We start from the raw sequence: 19,787 nt of genomic DNA on the forward strand, positions 1-19,787 counted from the left end.
GTCCAATTTGTTATATATTCTAACAAAGTGCAGATTGGATTTTAACTTATTTAAAATATGTCATCAAAATTCTAAAATTAATCTTAATCAGGAAAAATTACTAATGATGTTCCATAAATTATTTTTTCAATTTTTTCAAAAAGATTGAAATTAGCTAGTTTTTGTCTTCATTTTTTTCGTTTGAATTTTGAATTTTAAAAAGTCGAAATTGAAGATAAACTATGTTTCAAAATTTAATATTAATTTTTTTCGTGTTTTCTCCTCTTTTAAACCGTTCAATTAAGTGTTTTTTTAACATTTATTCTCAACAAAAAACCTTCCGTAAAAGGAACAAAAATGTACGACGGAATGACAGACAGAAATACCATTTTATATATATATGTATATATATACATAAAGTATATATATATACATACATATACATCAAATTTAGATCTTATTTCAAAGTCTTTTGAATTTCTTTTAAAATGTTGTTCTGGAAAATCTAGAAGAAATAATGATTTGTCTTTGTTAGAAATATAGCTTGGTCCAATTTGTTATATATTCTAACAAAGTGCAGATTGGATTTTAACCTATTTAAAACATGTCATCAAAATTCAAAAATTAATCTTAATCAGGAAAAATTACAAATAATGTTAAAAATAAATTGTATTTAATTTTTTTCAGAAAGATTCGCTAGTTTTTCTCTTAATTTTTTTCAGTTGAATTTTGAATTTTAAAGAGTCGAAATTGAAGATAAACTATGTTTCAAAATTTAATTTTCATTTTTTCTCGTGTTTTCCCCTCTTTTAAACTGTTAAATTAGGTGTTTTTTTCATCATTTATTCTCTACAAAAAACCTTCCGTGAAAGGAAAAAAAAATGTACGACGGAATGACAGACAGAAATACCATTTTATATATATTTATTTATTAAAGGTAAATTGAGCAAATTGGCTATTTCTGACAATTTATTTAAGTGTGTATCAAACTTCGCCTTAATCAGTACCCAAGTAGTAGCTCTTGGTTTCAAAAAGTTTGGTGACCCATGGTATAGATCAGGGGTCACCAACGCGGTGCCCGCGGGCACCAGGTAGCCCGTAAGGACCAGATGAGTCGCCCGCTGGCCTGTTCTAAAAATAGCTCAAGTAGCAGCACTTACCAGTGAGCTGCCTCTATTTTTTAATTTTTATTTATTTACTCGCAAGCTGGTCTCGCTTTGCTCGACATTTTTAATTCTAAGAGAGACAAAACTCAAATAGAATTTGAAAATCCAAGAAAATATTTTAAAGACTTGGTCTTCACTTGTTTAAATAAATTCATTTATTTTTTTACTTTGCTTCTTATAACTTTCAGAAAGACAATTTTAGAGAAAAAAATACAACCTTAAAAATTATTTTAGGATTTTTAAACACATACCTTTTTACCTTTTAAATTCCTTCCTCTTCTTTCCTGACAATTTAAATCAATGTTCAAGTTTTTTTTTTTTATTGTAAAGAATAATAAATACATTTTAATTTAATTCTTCATTTTAGTTCTGTTTTTTCGATGAAGAATATTTGTGAAATATTTTTTCAAACTTATTATGATTAAAATCAACAAAAAAATATTCTGGCAAATCTAGAAAATCTGTAGAATCAAATTTAAATCTTATTTCAAAGTCTTTTGAATTTCTTTTAAAATGTTGTTCTGGAAAATCTAGAAGAAATAATGATTTGTCTTTGTTAGAAATATAGCTTAGTCCAATTTGTTATATATTCTAACAAAGTGCAGATTGGATTTTAACTTATTTAAAATATGTCATCAAAATTCTAAAATTAATCTTAATCAGGAAAAATTACTAATGATGTTCCATAAATTATTTTTTCAATTTTTTCAAAAAGATTGAAATTAGCTAGTTTTTGTCTTCATTTTTTTCGTTTGAATTTTGAATTTTAAAAAGTCGAAATTGAAGATAAACTATGTTTCAAAATTTAATATTAATTTTTTTCGTGTTTTCTCCTCTTTTAAACCGTTCAATTAAGTGTTTTTTTAACATTTATTCTCAACAAAAAACCTTCCGTAAAAGGAACAAAAATGTACGACGGAATGACAGACAGAAATACCATTTTATATATATATGTATATATATACATAAAGTATATATATATACATACATATACATCAAATTTAGATCTTATTTCAAAGTCTTTTGAATTTCTTTTAAAATGTTGTTCTGGAAAATCTAGAAGAAATAATGATTTGTCTTTGTTAGAAATATAGCTTGGTCCAATTTGTTATATATTCTAACAAAGTGCAGATTGGATTTTAACCTATTTAAAACATGTCATCAAAATTCAAAAATTAATCTTAATCAGGAAAAATTACAAATAATGTTAAAAATAAATTGTATTTAATTTTTTTCAGAAAGATTCGCTAGTTTTTCTCTTAATTTTTTTCAGTTGAATTTTGAATTTTAAAGAGTCGAAATTGAAGATAAACTATGTTTCAAAATTTAATTTTCATTTTTTCTCGTGTTTTCCCCTCTTTTAAACTGTTAAATTAGGTGTTTTTTTCATCATTTATTCTCTACAAAAAACCTTCCGTGAAAGGAAAAAAAAATGTACGACGGAATGACAGACAGAAATACCATTTTATATATATTTATTTATTAAAGGTAAATTGAGCAAATTGGCTATTTCTGACAATTTATTTAAGTGTGTATCAAACTTCGCCTTAATCAGTACCCAAGTAGTAGCTCTTGGTTTCAAAAAGTTTGGTGACCCATGGTATAGATCAGGGGTCACCAACGCGGTGCCCGCGGGCACCAGGTAGCCCGTAAGGACCAGATGAGTCGCCCGCTGGCCTGTTCTAAAAATAGCTCAAGTAGCAGCACTTACCAGTGAGCTGCCTCTATTTTTTAATTTTTATTTATTTACTCGCAAGCTGGTCTCGCTTTGCTCGACATTTTTAATTCTAAGAGAGACAAAACTCAAATAGAATTTGAAAATCCAAGAAAATATTTTAAAGACTTGGTCTTCACTTGTTTAAATAAATTCATTTATTTTTTTACTTTGCTTCTTATAACTTTCAGAAAGACAATTTTAGAGAAAAAAATACAACCTTAAAAATTATTTTAGGATTTTTAAACACATACCTTTTTACCTTTTAAATTCCTTCCTCTTCTTTCCTGACAATTTAAATCAATGTTCAAGTTTTTTTTTTTTATTGTAAAGAATAATAAATACATTTTAATTTAATTCTTCATTTTAGTTCTGTTTTTTCGATGAAGAATATTTGTGAAATATTTTTTCAAACTTATTATGATTAAAATTAACAAAAAAATATTCTGGCAAATCTAGAAAATCTATAGAATCAAATTTAAATATTATTTCAAAGTCTTTTGAATTTCTTTTAAAATTTTTGTTCTGGAAAATCTAGAAGAAATAATGATTTGTCTTTGTTAGAAATATAGCTTGGTCCAATTTGTTATATATTCTAACAAAGTGCAGATTGGATTTTAACCTATTTAAAACATGTCATCAAAATTCTAAAATTAATCTTTATCAAGAATGTTCCAAAAATTCCTTATTTAATTTTTTTCAGAAAGATTGAAATTAGCTAGTTTTTCTCTTCATTTTTTTCAGTTGAATTTTGAATTTTAAAGAGACGTAATTGAAGATAAAATATGTTTCAAAATTTAATTTTCATTTTTTTTCGTGTTTTCTCCTCTTTTAAACTGTTAAATTAGGTGTTTTTTTCATCATTTATTCTCTACGAAAAACCTTCCGTGAAAGGAAAAAAAATGTACGACGGAATGACAGACGGAAATACCATTTTATATATATATATATATATATATATATATATATATATATATATATATATATATATATATATATATATATATATATTTATTTATTTATTAAAGGTAAATTGAGCAAATTGGCTATTTCTGACAATTTATTTAAGTGTGTATCAAACTTCGCCTTAATCAGTACCCAAGAAGTAGCTCTTGGTTTCAAAAAGTTTGGTGACCCATGGTATAGATCAGGGGTCACCAACGCGGTGCCCGCGGGCACCAGGTAGCCCGTAAGGACCAGATGAGTCGCCCGCTGGCCTGTTCTAAAAATAGCTCAAATAGCAGCACTTACCAGTGAGCTGCCTCTATTTTTTAAATTGTTTTTATTTACTAGCAAGCCGGTCTCACTTTGCTCGACATTTTTGATTCTAAGAGAGACAAAACTCAAATAGAATTTGAAAATCCAAGAAAACATTTTAAAGACTTGGTCTTCACTTGTGTAAATAAATTCATTTATTTTTTTACTTTGCTTCTTATAACTTACAGAAAGACAATTTTAGAGAAAAAAATACACCATTAAAAAGGATTTTAGGATTTTTAAACACACATACCTTTTTACCTTTTAAATTCCTTCCTCTTCTTTCCTGACAATTTAAATCAATGTTCAAGTTTTTTTTTTTATTGTAAAGAATAATAAATACATTTTAATTTAATTCTTCATTTTAGTTCTGTTTTTTCGATGAAGAATATTTGTGAAATATTTTTTCAAACTTATTATGATTAAAATCAACAAAAAAATATTCTGGCAAATCTAGAAAATCTGTAGAATCAAATTTAGATCTTATTTCAAAGTCTTTTGAATTTCTTTTAAAATGTTGTTCTGGAAAATCTAGAAAAAATAATGATTTGTCTTTGTTAGAAATATAGCTTGGTCCAATTTGTTATATATTCTAACAAAGTGCAGATTGGATTTTAACCTATTTAAAACATGTCATCAAAATTCTAAAATTAATCTTTATCAAGAATGTTCCAAAAATTCCTTATTTAATTTTTTTCAGAAAGATTGAAATTAGCTAGTTTTTCTCTTCATTTTTTTCAGTTGAATTTTGAATTTTAAAGAGACGAAATTGAAGATAAACTATGTTTCAAAATTTAATTTTCATTTTTTTTCGTGTTTTCTCCTCTTTTAAACCCTCAAATTAGGTGTTTTTTTCATCATTTACTCTCTACAAAAAACCTTCCGTAAAAGGAAAAAAAATGTACGACGGAATGCCAGACAGAAATACCCATCCATCCATTTTCTACCGCTTGTTCCCTTTTGGGGTCGCGGGGGGCGCTGGCGCCTATCTCAGCTACAATCGGGCGGAAGGCGGGGTACACCCTGGACAAGTGGCCACCTCCTCGCAGGGCCAACACAGATAGACAGACAACATTAACACACTAGGGCCAATTTAGTGTTGCCAATCAACCTATCCCCAGGTGCATGTCTTTGGAAGTGGGAGGAAGCCGGAGTACCCGGAAGGAACCCACGCAGTCACGGGGAGAACATGCAAACTCCACACAGAAAGATCCCGAGCCTGGATTTGAACCCAGGACTGCAGGACCTTCGTATTGTGAGGCAGACGCACTAACCCCTCTGCCACCGTGAAGAAATACCCATTTTGTTTTATATATATAGATGTATTTATTAGATGTGAATTTCTGGCAATTTATTTAAGTGTGTATCAAACTGGTAGCCCTTTGCATTAATCAGTACCCAAGAAGTAGCTCTTGGTTTCAAAAAGGTTGGTGACCCCTGGTATAGATTTTGTGAAAGTACCTTAGTGATTTGGGTCTATCCATCATCTCCAGTGTATCCGGGACGCTCTCCGACTTGGCCTCAGTCCCCCACTGGGGTTCCGGCGTTTTCCGTAATACCGGAGCAGAAGTGCTGCTCACCATTCGGGTCAACGCTGTGACACTGGGGGCCAACCACTGAGAGGGCCGCCTGGATGGGCGCACGGGCATGAAGGTTGTTGTCTCGGCTGACCGTCCTAAGTGTTGTGGAACTCACCTGGTTGGTGGTGCGTGCCTCACTGGACTGTTGGGACTTTTGGGGGTAGAGCCAAAGAGGCGACTCAGACCCCAGGGCACCTGAGCGACAGAGCTGACCGCGGCAAAGTCGCTAGCCGGCTCGGCTTGGTGATCCGCCGGACTCGTCCTTCCTGCAGTCAGGTTGAGCTCGCCCAGGTTCTGGCTCAGTCTGCCTCCCCAGCGCATCACAGCGCCCCAGCCCTGTTGGATCGCCTGGAATTGAATTGACAGTTCCACATGTGTCAGTGCGAGTGTACAACAACCTAAAACAACAACAGGAAGTGAGGTACCTGTCCAGCCTGTTGAGCGAAGCCCTCCTCGTCAAGATTTGGAGGTGGCAGTTCGCCGATCCTTTTCTCCTGGACCCACATCAGCTGAGGACTGGTGTGGCTCAGAGTAGGTGCAGTATTGCCATCACTAGACCCTCCTAACCCTCCATTGTTCGGAGTAGCCGCCGAGGCTACCTGACGATCTTGACTCGCAAAGTCTACTTCCGAGAGGCTCTCCACGTACCTGCCGCCTCTCAACGGAGAACGCGGCGCCTTTGGTCCCGCATCCTGACCGGGTGGGCTGCACACCTTTGAAACAGGGCTGTGGGGCTCTAAGTGGTGGTGCTGGAAGAGCAAGTCCAGGTTAAAGGTCAGCAGGCTGAGAGGCTGCAGGACGACCAGCAGCTCGTCAAAGAGGGGCTGGCAGGCGGTCAGCGACAGACGCATGAAGGAGGTCGGACGGTAGTACGTGTCCAAAACATCTGTACATCAACAGAGGAGGTGTTACTATTGTGTGTGCTCAAAACACACAGCATTGTGCAAAATGATTACACTTAATATTTTGGCAAGACATTAGAACCAGCCTAAGTTGGTCACCTTTATTTTGACAACCCGTCTGTTTCGATTAGGGATGTAACCATATGAAAATGTCAAATCACGGTTACCGTCATCCAAATTGTCAGGGTTATTATTATCGTGGTCCAGTGGAATGCGCTTAAAAAAAATACTTACATTGAAATTTTTTGGAACAGGTTATTTTATTTTAATAACTGAAATAAATGTAAATGCTGTTAAAAAAAAGCTATTTTGCATGTTTTGTATTTCTTTTACTTCACTGATATTGTTTTAGTCTAAGTCGGGGGTCTGCAACCCATGTGGCTCTTTAGTGCCGCCCTACTTTGTCTTGTTATATTCTTATTTTACTGTTAGATTTTTATTCCCATTGTTGCTTTTTAGTTTTTATTCTTATTGTAATATTTATTTATTTATTTTTTTCCCCCTTGGCCTCAGTCTGGCCTCTCCAGGGCCTAGGCTAAGACCGATTTTTTAATTTTATTTTAATCTTCTATTTTTTTCTTTCCCCCCTCACCTCCCCACTCCCCTTGTTTACCTGTATGTCATCTTTTTTGTAAGGGGCGCTGGAAGCCGGCAGACCCGTCAGCGATCCTGTTCTGTCTCCCTGTAATGTTTGTCTGATCTTGAATGGGATTGTGCTGAAAATTGTAATTTTCCTGAAGGAACTCTCCTGACGGAATAAATAAAGTACTATCTATCTATCTATCTTCTCTATTTTGTTTCCATTTAAACCCCCATTATTTAATTTTTACTTTTATTTAAATTGATCTCAACTCCGGGGCTTCACGGTGGCAGAGGGGTTAGTGCGTCTGCCTCACAATACGAAGGTCCTGCAGTCCTGAGTTCAAATCCAGGCTCGGGATCTTCCTGTGTGGAGTTTGCATGTTCTCCCCGTGAATGCGTGGGTTCCCTCCGGGTACTCCGGCTTCCTCCCACTTCCAAAGACATGCACCTGGGGATAGGTTGATTGGCAACACTAAATTGGCCCTAGTGTGTGAATGTTGTCTGTCTATCTGTGTTGGCCCTGCGATGAGGTGGCGACTTGTCCAGGGTGTACCCCGCCTTCCGCCCGATTGTAGCTGAGATAGGCACCAGCGCCCCCCGCGACCCCAAAAGGGAATAAGCGGTAAAAAAATGGATGGATGGATGGATGGATCTCAACTCTGTACACTGCTGCTGGAATTTTTATCTTCCTGAAGGAATCAATAAAGTACTATCTATCTATCTATCTATAGTAGATCCCTGGAGCGTTTGAAAAAAAAAGTTAAGTTAAAGTACCAATGATTGTCACACACACACTAGGTGTGGTAAAATTTGCCCTCTGCATTTGACCCATCCCCTTATTCACCCCCTGGGAGGTGAGGGGAGCAGTGAGCAGCAGCGGTGGCCGCGCCTGGGAATCATTTTTGGTGTTTTAACCCCCAATTCCAACCCCCGATGCTGAGTGCCAAGCAGGGAGATAATGGGTCCCATTTTTATAGTCTTTGGTATGACTCGGCCGGGGTTTGAACTCACAACCTACCGATTTCAGGGCGGACACTCTAACCTCTAGGCCACTAGAGGCATAGCTCGGTTGGTAGAGTGGCCGTGCCAGTAACTCGAGGGTTGTAGGTTCGATTCCCGCTTCTGCCATCCTAGTCACTGCTGTTGTGTCCTTGGGCAAGACACTTTACCCACCTGCTCCCAGTGCCACCCATACTGGTTTAAATGGAACTTAGATATTGGGTTTCACTATGTAAAGCGCTTTGAGTCACTCGAGAAAAGCGCTATATAAATGTAATTCACTTCACTGAGGTAAAAAAGGATGGAAAATGGAAAAAGATGGGGAGAAAATAAATGTTTTGTTTCAGTATGTTTTTTGTTTGAGGACGGACATGACACAAACCTTCCCAATTGTTAGAAAGCCCACTGTTTAATATGTTGGTGTGTAGGCTTCACTGATGAGAGTATTTGGGGAACATCGTTTTGTCCTACTAATTTCGGAGGTCCTTTAACTCACCATAGTGTGGACTGTTTGTTTACATGTAAAATCTTCCGCTGCTTCCTTGTCTCGTTTTGTCCACCAAAAGTTTCATGCTGTGCGTGAATGCACAAAAGGTGCGCTTTGTTGATGTTATTGACTGGTTGGAGTGCTAATTAGCCATATTTGGTCAGTGCATGACTGCAAGCTAATCGATGCTAACATGCTATTTAGGCTAGCTGTATGTAAATATTGCATCATCATGCCTCATTTGTAGATATACATCCATCCATCCATCCATTTCCTACCGCTTATTCCCTTTCGGGGTCGCTGGCGCCTATCTCAGCTACAATCGGGCGGAAGGCAGGATACACCCTGGACAAGTCGCCACCTCATCGCAGGGCCAACACAGATAGACAGACAACATTCACACACTAGGGCCAATTTAGTGTTGCCAATCAACCTATCCCCAGGTGCATGTCTTTGGAAGTGGGAGGAAGCCGGAGTACCCGGAGGGAACCCACGCATTCACGGGGAGAACATGCAAACTCCACACAGAAAGATCCCGAGCCTGGATTTGAACCCAGGACTGCAGGACCTTCGTATTGTGAGGCAGACGCACTAACCCCTCTTCCAGCGTGAACACCTGTAGATATATATGACTTCATTTAATTTACTTTAATTTTATCCTATTTGTATATAATTTATATTTGCATGTCTCACGACACATATTCTGTATGTAACATTGGCTGCATTTCAGATAGTTGTTTGTGTGCCATGTTGTTCCAGACCACAGCAAACATTACCTAGCTTGCCAAAGATTGTAATAAATATATTAAAAGAAGACATCCTGCAGTTTCCTTTAAGTTGGACACACACATCTATACCTTTGGTCATTAAAAGCCAGTAATTTCCAGGAGTTATGTCACTTTCTGAGTAGCCTCTGATTTACTAATGCAGTGTTTTTCAACCACTGTGCCGTGGCACACTAGTGTACCGTGAGATATATGTAATTTCACCTAATTGGGTTAAAATAATTTTTTGCACTCCAGTAATTATTATTGTGCTGTCTTGGGCTAGGCGGAGTAACCGTGTAATACTCTTCCATATCAGTAGGTGGCAGCAGGTAGTTAATTGCTTTGTTGACATCCTGCCATTTGTTTGAGGACAAACATGACACAAACCTTCCCTATTGTTAGAAAGTCCACTGTTTAACATGTTGGTGTGTAGGCTTCACTGATGAGAGTATTTGGGGAACATCGTTTTGTCCTACTAATTTCGGAGGTCCTTTAACTCACCATAGTGTGGACTGTTTGTTTACATGTAAAATCTTCCGCTGCTTCCTTGTCTCGTTTTGTCCACCAAAAGTTTCATGCTGTGCGTGAATCCACAAAAGGTGCGCTTTGTTGATGTTATTGACTGGTTGGAGTGCTAATTAGGCATATTTGGTCAGTGCATGACTGCTAGCTAATCAATGCTAACATGCTATTTAGGCTAGCTGTATGTAAATATTGCATCATCATGCCTCATTTGTAGATATATTTGAGCTCATTTAATTGACTTTATTTTATCCTAAATGTATACACCGTATTTCCTTGAATTACCGCCGGGGCGCTAATTATTCTAAAACCTCTTCTCACTCCGGCACTTACCAAAGGCATGCATTAAAATTTGAGTGTGATGTAAGCTTGGACCTTAAATCCTACTGAGTAGCTCTTAATCTTCTTCCCTTAATGGGATTTCAAATTACCGGTATTGAAATCAGCCTTCTCATTTTAAAAATGATGACAGGGGAAGTGTCACCCGTGACGTCACGAATTTGACCAGGCGGTAATACTAAGCATGCGCTAATTATTTTGCGAAGCGAGTTTGACCCGGCAGTAATTCAAGGCAGGCGCATACTATATGCCCTGCGGTAATTCAAGGAAATACGGTAATTTATATTTGCATGTCTCATGACACATTATCTGTATGTAATATTGGCTGCATTTCAGATAGTTGTTTGTGTGCCATGTTGTTCCAGACCACAGCAAACGTTATCTAACCAAAGATTGTAATAAATATATTAAAAGAAGACAGCCTGCCGTTTCTTTTAAGTTGGACACACACATTTATACCTTCAGCCATTAAAAGCCAGTAATTTCCAGGAGTTATGTCACTTTCTGAGTAGCATCTGATTTACAAATGCAGTGTTTTTCAACCACTGTGCCGTGGCACACTAGTGTACTGTGAGATATATGTAATTACACCTAATTTGGTTAAAATAATTTTTTGCACTCTAGTAATTATTATTGTGCTGTCTGGGGCTAGGCAGAGTAACCGTGTAATACTCTTCCATATCAGTAGGTGGCAGCAGGTAGTTAATTGCTTTGTACATGTCAGGAACATGGTTTGTTTTGATCACAATATGCTGAAGACAGCGGGAGGCAGTGTGAAGGTAAAAAGGTATCTAATGCTTAAACCAAAAATAAACAAAAGGCAAGTGCCACGAAAAAAAAAGGCATTGAAGCTTAGGGATGGCTATGCTAAACAAAGCTAAAACTGAACTGGCTGCAAAGTAAAACAAAACAGAATGCTGGAGTACAGCAAAGACTTACAGCGTGTGGAGCAGCAGACGGCATCCACAAAGTACAGCCAACATGACAATTAACAACAAAATAGGAGTGCAAGACAAGAAGTAAAACAGTACAGACAGGAGAACACCAAAAAAACTACAAATAAGTCACGGCGTGATGTGACAGGTGGTGACAGTACACCTACTTTGAGACAAGAGATATAGAGATGTATGCTTGGTTATGGTTTGAATTCATATCCAAAAATTGCGAGAACAACTTTTTGGGTCAATTATTTTTTTTTAAGTTGTCTGCTTATGGTGTGCTTCGGGATTTTATCAATGAAAAAAATGTGCCTTGGCTCAGAAAACTTAAAAAAAACACTGTACTGATGGTTTCTAATGTTTGAGACACTACTGATTGAGGACTATATAAGTAAACATTGATTGATTGATTGATTGATTATGGATACCCCCAAACAATGTTCCCTCTAATTTTCCATCTGATTTGCAGGTGTGTAATTTGTTGTCTTGGTTTTGCTCTTTAAACAAGGTGATGTTCATGCACGGTTCGTAACTTGGTCTTGAATTTGAAAAAGAAAAAAAAACAAAACATTTGGTTTTTCACTAAAAAAAGGGTTTGGTGAAAGCGCATATGAAACTGGTGGGGTTTGGTACCACCAACACGGTTAGGAACCACTGATCTGGACACTCCACTTCCTTCCGGTCTTAACCACAATTCCTGCCAGGGGCCAACTTTGGATTCCTAGAGTCACTGTACAGCAACACATCTCTGGTCCGAGTTACCTTAACTCCTCTTCCAGAGACTTCATAGGCAACTGTAGCTTTGTGGTGTTACCAAAGAGTGCGATGTTACTGAGGCTTCTAGGTAACCCCACCCATCTCCTGAGACCGGTGCTGACCTTCTCTCCAGGGTCTCCACAGTGGAGATTGGGACCTCCATAGTATCCCTATCTTGCTTGTATATCCACGCTTTGAACTTGCCTGGGAGGCCAGATCTGTGCACTGATCTCAGACAGCTGTCCAGGTCCTGACAGGTTGACTGGACAGATGAAAAGTCTTCAAGGCTGCTTTCAAAGACCTTACTTAAACTCTTTACAATCTTTTCTAACACTGCTGGTATTATTGACCCTTCAATGTTGAACTGGTACCTGTTCGTGACCTCGCCCTTCTTCAACACTAGCAATATAGACTTTGCTGGTTTGAATCCCATCCGGATGAGTCTTTCCAGCCCTTGGAGGGTCCACAGGCCTCCTCGCACGGAATCTGTGGTGACTGTCAGGTCATCAATAAAAACCTTGATGCCTGATTGGGTTTGGGGGCCTCCACAGATTGCACAATCATGTTCATTGCCAGGGCGAACAAGGTTACAGAGGTGGTACAGCCTGTGTTTATCCCCACCTCCAACTAATGCCACTCTGATGTTGTTGTCATCCTGAGCTGGTAGTACTAATCCAGGATTAGATCTGCTACATGGTATGGCTCATGATGTTTAATCATGGTGGTCTGAACCAGCTTGACTGGGATGAATATCTGAGTTGCTCGGACAGAAATGTGTTTGAATAAGTTTAGATTGAGGTATGTGGTTTCTTAATGGGGAAAGACATTAACGTCTTGTTTTCAGGTTAGCATTTAAACTAGAGCAGGGGCGCTCACACTTTTTCTGCACAGCGAGCTACTTTTCAATTGACCAAGTCGAGGAGATCTACCTCATTCCTATTTATAATTTATATTTATTTATTTATGAAAGAGACATTTTTGTTAACAAGTTAATGGTGTTTAATGATAATACAAGCATGTTTAACACACATAGATTCCTTTCTTTCATGAAGACAAGAATATAAGTTGGTGTATTACCTGATTCTGATGACTTGCATTGATTGGAATCAGACAGTGGTGCTGATAACGTCCGCATTTTCAAATGGAGGAGAAAAAAAAGTCCTCCTTTCTGTCCAATACCACATGAAAGTGGTTGGATTTGGCATCTCATTTGTCCAACTTGCATACTTTTTTTAAACACTTTGTTATGAGAGTAGCATATGTGTGTGTGGCCCTTTAATGTGTGGCAGCAGGTGAGTGACGTCAGTGACTGTGCGGGTGGGCAAGCAAGTGAGAAAGCGGTCGCTGAGGGCGGGGGAGAAATACATTGGCATCAAACTCCGTAGCTTGCTAGCTTGTGCACGCTAGCTTTCTGAGACTCTTATTTTGTTAGCACAGGCAGGATGAAACAGGTCTTTTATGGTGAAGACAGGAACTGTGCAGTCGGTCTTTAGAGTTTTGACAGTAGGTACGGAGTCTCTAGAAATAAAATGTGTTTCTCTGCGTCCGCCCTGTTAGTGATTTTTTTTCTTAAATATGAGCTCGCAGCAGCCAGCGTCATCTCACAAGATCCTCGGGTGCCGAGAATGTCAAACAACTGACGAAAGTGAAGTCTTGGTATGATTGATGATTGCTCATTTTTATGTCTATTTTTTAATGCCTGGCTTGAGATCGACTGACACACCCTCCGAGATCGACCAGTCGATCGCGATCGACGTAATGGGCACCCCGGAACTAGAGAGTCAGTACGTGAGTTTATCAAAGTGAAGTTATCAATACTGTTTTTTCGATCATTTTACTTCAATACAGTAATACTAAACATTGTGAGTTTTACCATTTACAATTTATCGTTTAAGTCTCACCTTAAAACTCATCTGTATACTCTAGCCTTTAAATAGACCTCCTTTTTAGACCAGTTGATCTGCCGCTTCTTTTCCTTCTCCTATGTCCCCCCCTCCCTTGTGGAGGGGGTCCGGTCCGATGACAATGGATGAAGTACTGGCTGTCCAGAGTCGAGACCCAGGATGGACCGCTCGTCGGGACCCAGGATGGACCGCTCGCCTGTATGGGTTGGGGACGTCTCTACGCTGCTGATCCACTTGAGATGGTTTCCTGTGGACGGGACTCTCGCTGCTGTCTTGGATCCGCTTGAACTGAACTCTCGCGGCTGTGTTGGAGCCACTATGGATTGAACTTTCACAGTATCATGTTAGACCCGCTCGACATCCATTGCTTTCGGTCCCCTAGAGAGGAAGGGGTTGCCCACATCTGAGGTCCTCTCCAAGGTTCCTCATAGTCAGCATTGTCACTGGCGTCCCACTGGATGTGAATTCTCCCTGCCCACTGGGTGTGAGTTTTCCTTGCCCTTTTGTGGGTTCTTCCGAGGATGTTGTAGTCGTAATGATTTGTGCAGTCCTTTGAGACATTTGTGATTTGGGGCTATATAAATAAACATTGATTGATTGATTGATTGATCGTTACATCCCTAATGTCATGACTTGTTTACTCCTTGTCCCGTGTGTTCTTATTCTCGCTAAAAAATGCTTGCGTAAAGAGGTCATATTATGATTTTTTTCTACATTTAAAACACTTGCTTGTGATCCACATAACATGCAAAATGCTGCACAGATTATGTCGTACGAACCGTTTTTAAGATACTTTCTGACTGTCTCTTCAGGATGTACCATTTTGTGGGTGGTCTTATTTACGTGGCTCCCCTTCGACAGCATCTTCTCCCCTGCCATTATTGTTGTGGTTTTTAGCGCTTCCAAAGCGAGCCTACCGACAGATTATGCTATTATTACTCTATTTTGTATTAGGAATGGCAAAAGCAAAAGATGCTTGTGCATGTACGACCCAGTCGGCCCCACAACAAGAGGATAGAGAAAAAAAAAGGAACTTATTGGCTACAGCGTCGGACTTCAATGGCAGACTTGCACAAAGCAGATTGGGTAAATCCCGACCATAAATGGAAATATCTGCTGACGTCACTTAAAAATGTAACAAAATGAGCAAATTCCAAACGCAGAAAGTCTGAAGGAAGGCAAGACATTTTTTTAAATCGCTCTGCATTGACTCCATGGTTTGATTTCACATTTGTGGGTCTTGTGCAAATTCCGAATACACAACAACAGGAACCAATAGGTAGGAAACGTTGGTTTTGCATTATATCAATCAATCAATCAATGTTTACTTATATAGCCCTAAATCACTAGTGTCTCAAAGGGCTGCACAAACCACCACGACATCCTCGGTAGGCCCACATAAGGGCAAGGAAAACTCACACCCAGTGGGACGTCGGTGACAATAATGACTATGAGAACCTTAGAGAGGAGGAAAGCAATGGATGTCGAGCGGGTCTAACATGATACTGTGAAAGTTCAATCCACAATGGATCCAACACAGTCGCGAGAGTCCAGTCCAAAGCGGATCCAAGACAGCAGCGAGAGTCCCGTTCACAGCGGAGCCAGCAGGAAACCATCCCAAGCGGAGGCGGATCAGCAGCGCAGAGATGTCCCCAGCCGATACACAGGCAAGCAGTACATGGCCACCGGATCGGACCGGACCCCCTCCACAAGGGAGAGTGGGACATAGGAGAAAAAGAAAAGAAACGGCAGATCAACTGGTCTAAAAAGGGAGTCTATTTAAAGGCTAGAGTATACAAATGAGTTTTAAGGTGAGACTTAAATGTTTCTACTGAGGTGGCATCTCGAACTGTTACCGGGAGGGCATTCCAGAGTACTGGAGCCCGAACGGAAAACGCTCTATAGCCCGCAGACTTTTTTTGGGCTTTGGGAATCACTAACAAGCCGGAGTCCTTTGAACGCAGATTTCTTGCCGGGACATATGGTACAATACAATCGGCAAGATAGGATGGAGCTAGACCGTGTAGTATTATAGTGCCCCTCTAAGACGACGCTGACACACGCAGCTTTTTGCAGTTAATTTACTACTGCAGGAGAGTTTAAAAAAAAACAATAAATGTAATGGCGCACTCAGACTTTTTCATGGTAACTTACCACAGCAAGACTGAACATGAGATACCCAGAAATCAAGTCTCTTTGAGCTGGAAATATAGAAAAGAAGAGGCTTTATACACCAAACCAATATGCAAAATGATCTATTTCTTTCATTCTCACTTGAGTAATCCGAGGACGAATGCATTGAAGCGATGTTTGTTCTGCTTGAGCTGAGGCAGCTCTCCAACTCTTGCTTGAAGGTTGAACAGGGCTTGTGTTTTAGGTCCTGAATGCGAAAAATAGCATTAAATGAAGGAGGGATATGGAAGAACATTCAAACTGATTAATACATAGTCAATTCCATTACTGGTAATAGTATCCTAATTCTACGTTACCCTACCTGGTCGAGTTGAAGCCTGGACCAGGCTCCAGGCGGAAGTTGGCCTTCTGCCTGCAATTAGGTCACTCTGGTGGGGCTTGAGGCCGTCCGTCAGCAGGCTGTGGAGGGCGGGGCAGAGGCACTGCAGCACCAGACGACCCAGGGATGGATTTACGGTGCTGTCTCCTGATAAGGCCTGGAAGACAGAAGGACGGGGGGGGGAGTATGATACACTGTGGAAGTCGATGGCTCTCAAATTGGTTAACTGACAGAGCTGCTGTGTTTATTTTGTTGTCTGCTTTGACTTAGAAAAATAACAATAATGGATTACATTTGATTAGTGCCTTTTAAGCCACCTAAAACACTTTACATTGAGAATTGAGAACCTATTATTCAGTCACTTCATATCTGATGGTAGGATACATCTGAACACAGAGATACAATCATTACATACACTTATAAAGAACATAATGTCAGGGCTGTCTTGAGTTTCCAATGATTTCTGCAACTCTTATTTCTTTGTGATAGAGTGATTGGAGTACATACAACTCGGTATAGCTTGGTTGGTAGAGCGGCCGTGCCAGCAACTTGAGGGTTCCAGGTTCGATTCCCGCTTCCGCCATCCTAGTCACTGCCGTTGTGTCCTTGGGCAAGACACTTTACCCACCTGCTCCCAGTGCCACCCACACTGGTTTAAATGCAACTTAGATATTGGGTTTCACTATGTAAAGCGCTTTGAGTCAATAGAGAAAAGCGCTATATAAATATAATTCACTTCACTACATGTTGGTCACAAAAAACATTCATGAAGTTTAGTTCTTTTATGAATTTATTATGGGTCTACAGAAAATTTGAGCAAATCTGCTGGGTTAAAAGTATACATACAGCAATGTTAATATTTGCTTACATGTACCTTGGCAAGTCCGCAAGCTTCTGGCAAGCTTCTGGTTGAATTTTTGACCGCTCCTCTTGACAAAATTGGTGCAGTTCAGCTAAATATGCATGTTTTCTGACATGGACTTGTTTCTTTAGCATTGTCCACACATTCTCAATGGGGCTTAAGTCAGGACTTTGGGAGGGCCATTCTAAAGCCTTAATTCTAGCCCGATTTAGCCATTCTTTTACCACTTTTGACACGTGTTTTGGGTCTTTTTCCTGTTGGAACACACAACTGCGGGCTGATGATTTAAGCTTGTCCTGAAGAATTTGTAGGCAATCCTCCTTTTTCATTGTCCCATTTACTCTCTGTAAAGCACCAGTTCCATTGGCAGCAAAACAGGCCCAGAGCATAATACTACCACCACCATGCTTGACGGTAGACATGGTGTCCTGGGATTAAAGGCCTCACCTTTTCTCCTCCAAACATATTATTGGGTATTGTGGCCAAACAGCTCAATTTTTGTTTCATCTGACCACAGAACTTTCCTCCAGAAGGTATTATCTTTGTCCATGTGATCAGCAGCAAACTTTAAACGAGCCTTAAAGGCCTATTGAAATAAGATTTTCTTATTTTCGCAATATTGCCATATTTTTGCTGAAAGGATTTAGTAGAGCCCTGCGATGAGGTGGCGACTTGTCCAGGGTGTACCCTGCCTTCCGCCCGATTGTAGCTGAGATAGGCGCCAGCGCCCTCCGCGACCCCGAAAGGGAATAAGCGGTAGAAAAATGGATGGATGGATGGATTTAGTAGAGAACATCCACGATAAAGTTCGCAACTTTTGGTCGCTGATAAAAAAGCCTTGCCTGTACCGGAAGTAGCAGACGATGTGCGCGTGACATCACGGGTTGTGGAGCTCCTCATATCTGAACATTGTTTACAATCATGGCCACCAGCAGCGAGAGCGATTCGGACCGAGAAAGCGACGATTTCCCCATTAATTTGAGCGAGGATGAAAGATTTGTGGATGAGGAAAGTGAAGTGAATTATATTTGTGAAATGGATTATATTTATATAGCGCTTTTTCTCTAATGACTCAAAACGCTTTACATAGTGAAACCCAATATCGAATTTTTACATTTAAACCAGTGTGGGTGGCACTGGGAGCAGGTGGGTAAAGTGTTTTGCCCAAGGACACAACGGCAGTGACTAAGATGGCGGAAGCGGGGATCGAACCTGCAACCCTCAAGTTGCTGGCACGGCCGCTCTACCAACCGAGCTATACCACCCCAAAGTGAGAGAGAAGGACTACAGAAAAAAGAAAAAAAAAAGACTATACAGTGGGAGCGATTCAGATGTTATTAGACACATTTACTAGGATAATTCTAGAAAATCCCTTGTCGGGCTTATTGTGTTACTAGTGTTTTAGTGAGATTATATGGTCGTACCTGTACAACCTCAAGGTCGGCCCCGCACCTTTCTTCAGCACCCGTCGACGGGTGGTGGCGATGCCCATCTCTGCCCTTCGCAAGGGACCCTCTTTGAAACACGATCTTTCGAAATGATCGCTGCATAATACACTGTACTTTGTGTGTGTGGTCCAATCCAACCATGTTCGCTTGACCGCTCTGTTCCTTAGTAAAGCTTCACCGTTATCTTTCGGGAATGTAAACACTGAAACACCGGCTGTGTTTGTGTTGCTTAAGGCGGCCGCAATACACCGCTTCCCACTTACAGCTTTCCTCTTTGACGTCTCCATTATTCATTGAACAAATTGCAAAAGATTCAGCAGCACAGATGTCCATAATACTGTGGAATTATGCGATGAAGACAGACGACTTATAGCTGTGAACTGTGCTGGAACAAAATGTCCTCTACAATGCGTGACATCACGCGCACGCGTCATCATACCGCGATGTTTTAGCATGATACTTCCGCACAAAATTTAAAATTTCAATTTAGTAAACTAAACCGGCCGTATTGGCATGTGTTGCAATGTTAATATTTCATCATTAATATATAAACTATCAGACTGCGTGGTCGGTAGTAGTGGCTTTCAGTAGGCCTTCAAGGTGTGGCTTCTGGAACAAGGGAATCCTTCTTGCATGGTAGCCTCTCAGTCCATGGCGATGCAAAATACGCTTGACTGTGGACACTGACACCTGTGTTCCAGCAGCGTCCAATTAATCACAGACATGCTTTTTGGTGGTTCTCGGTTGACTATTGATCATCCTGACCAGTTTTCTCTCAGCAGCAGGTGATAGCTTGCATTTTCTTCCTCATCGTGGCAGTGACAAAACTGTGCCATGCACTTTATACTTACGACAAATTGTCTGCACAGTTGCTCTTGTGACCTAAAGCTGCTTTGAAATGGTTCCAAGTGACTTTCCTGACTTGTTCAAGTCAATGATTCGTTTTATCAGATCTGTGCTGAATTCCTTTGACTTTCCCATTGTCGCGTTTCTAACCGAGTCAAATGACTGCATGACATGAGCCCTATTTAAATGGGCTCAGAGAAGTCAACTGGTGTCGTCAATCATATTCA

The 19,787-nt window shown here is 39.6% G+C and overlaps 1 protein-coding gene across 2 annotated transcripts in view; it reads right to left on the reverse strand.

The window, feature by feature from the left end:
• Nucleotides 1-19,787, reverse strand: part of rusc1 (RUN and SH3 domain containing 1) — a 65,234-nt gene that overhangs the window by 10,182 nt on the left and 35,265 nt on the right. For both annotated transcript variants that reach the window (XM_061881676.1, XM_061881675.1), the window contains 6 exons: nucleotides 16,387-16,561; nucleotides 16,167-16,272; nucleotides 16,047-16,093; nucleotides 6,122-6,582; nucleotides 5,812-6,044; nucleotides 5,578-5,745 (listed from right to left, as the gene is read on the reverse strand). In XM_061881676.1, coding sequence (XP_061737660.1) covers nucleotides 5,578-5,745; nucleotides 5,812-6,044; nucleotides 6,122-6,582; nucleotides 16,047-16,093; nucleotides 16,167-16,272; nucleotides 16,387-16,561 — 1,190 coding nt within the window. The remainder of the gene's footprint in view (nucleotides 1-5,577; nucleotides 5,746-5,811; nucleotides 6,045-6,121; nucleotides 6,583-16,046; nucleotides 16,094-16,166; nucleotides 16,273-16,386; nucleotides 16,562-19,787) is intronic.

The sequence above is a fragment of the Nerophis ophidion genome, linkage group LG21, assembly GCF_033978795.1.
Source record: "Nerophis ophidion isolate RoL-2023_Sa linkage group LG21, RoL_Noph_v1.0, whole genome shotgun sequence".
NCBI lineage: Eukaryota > Metazoa > Chordata > Actinopteri > Syngnathiformes > Syngnathidae > Nerophis > Nerophis ophidion.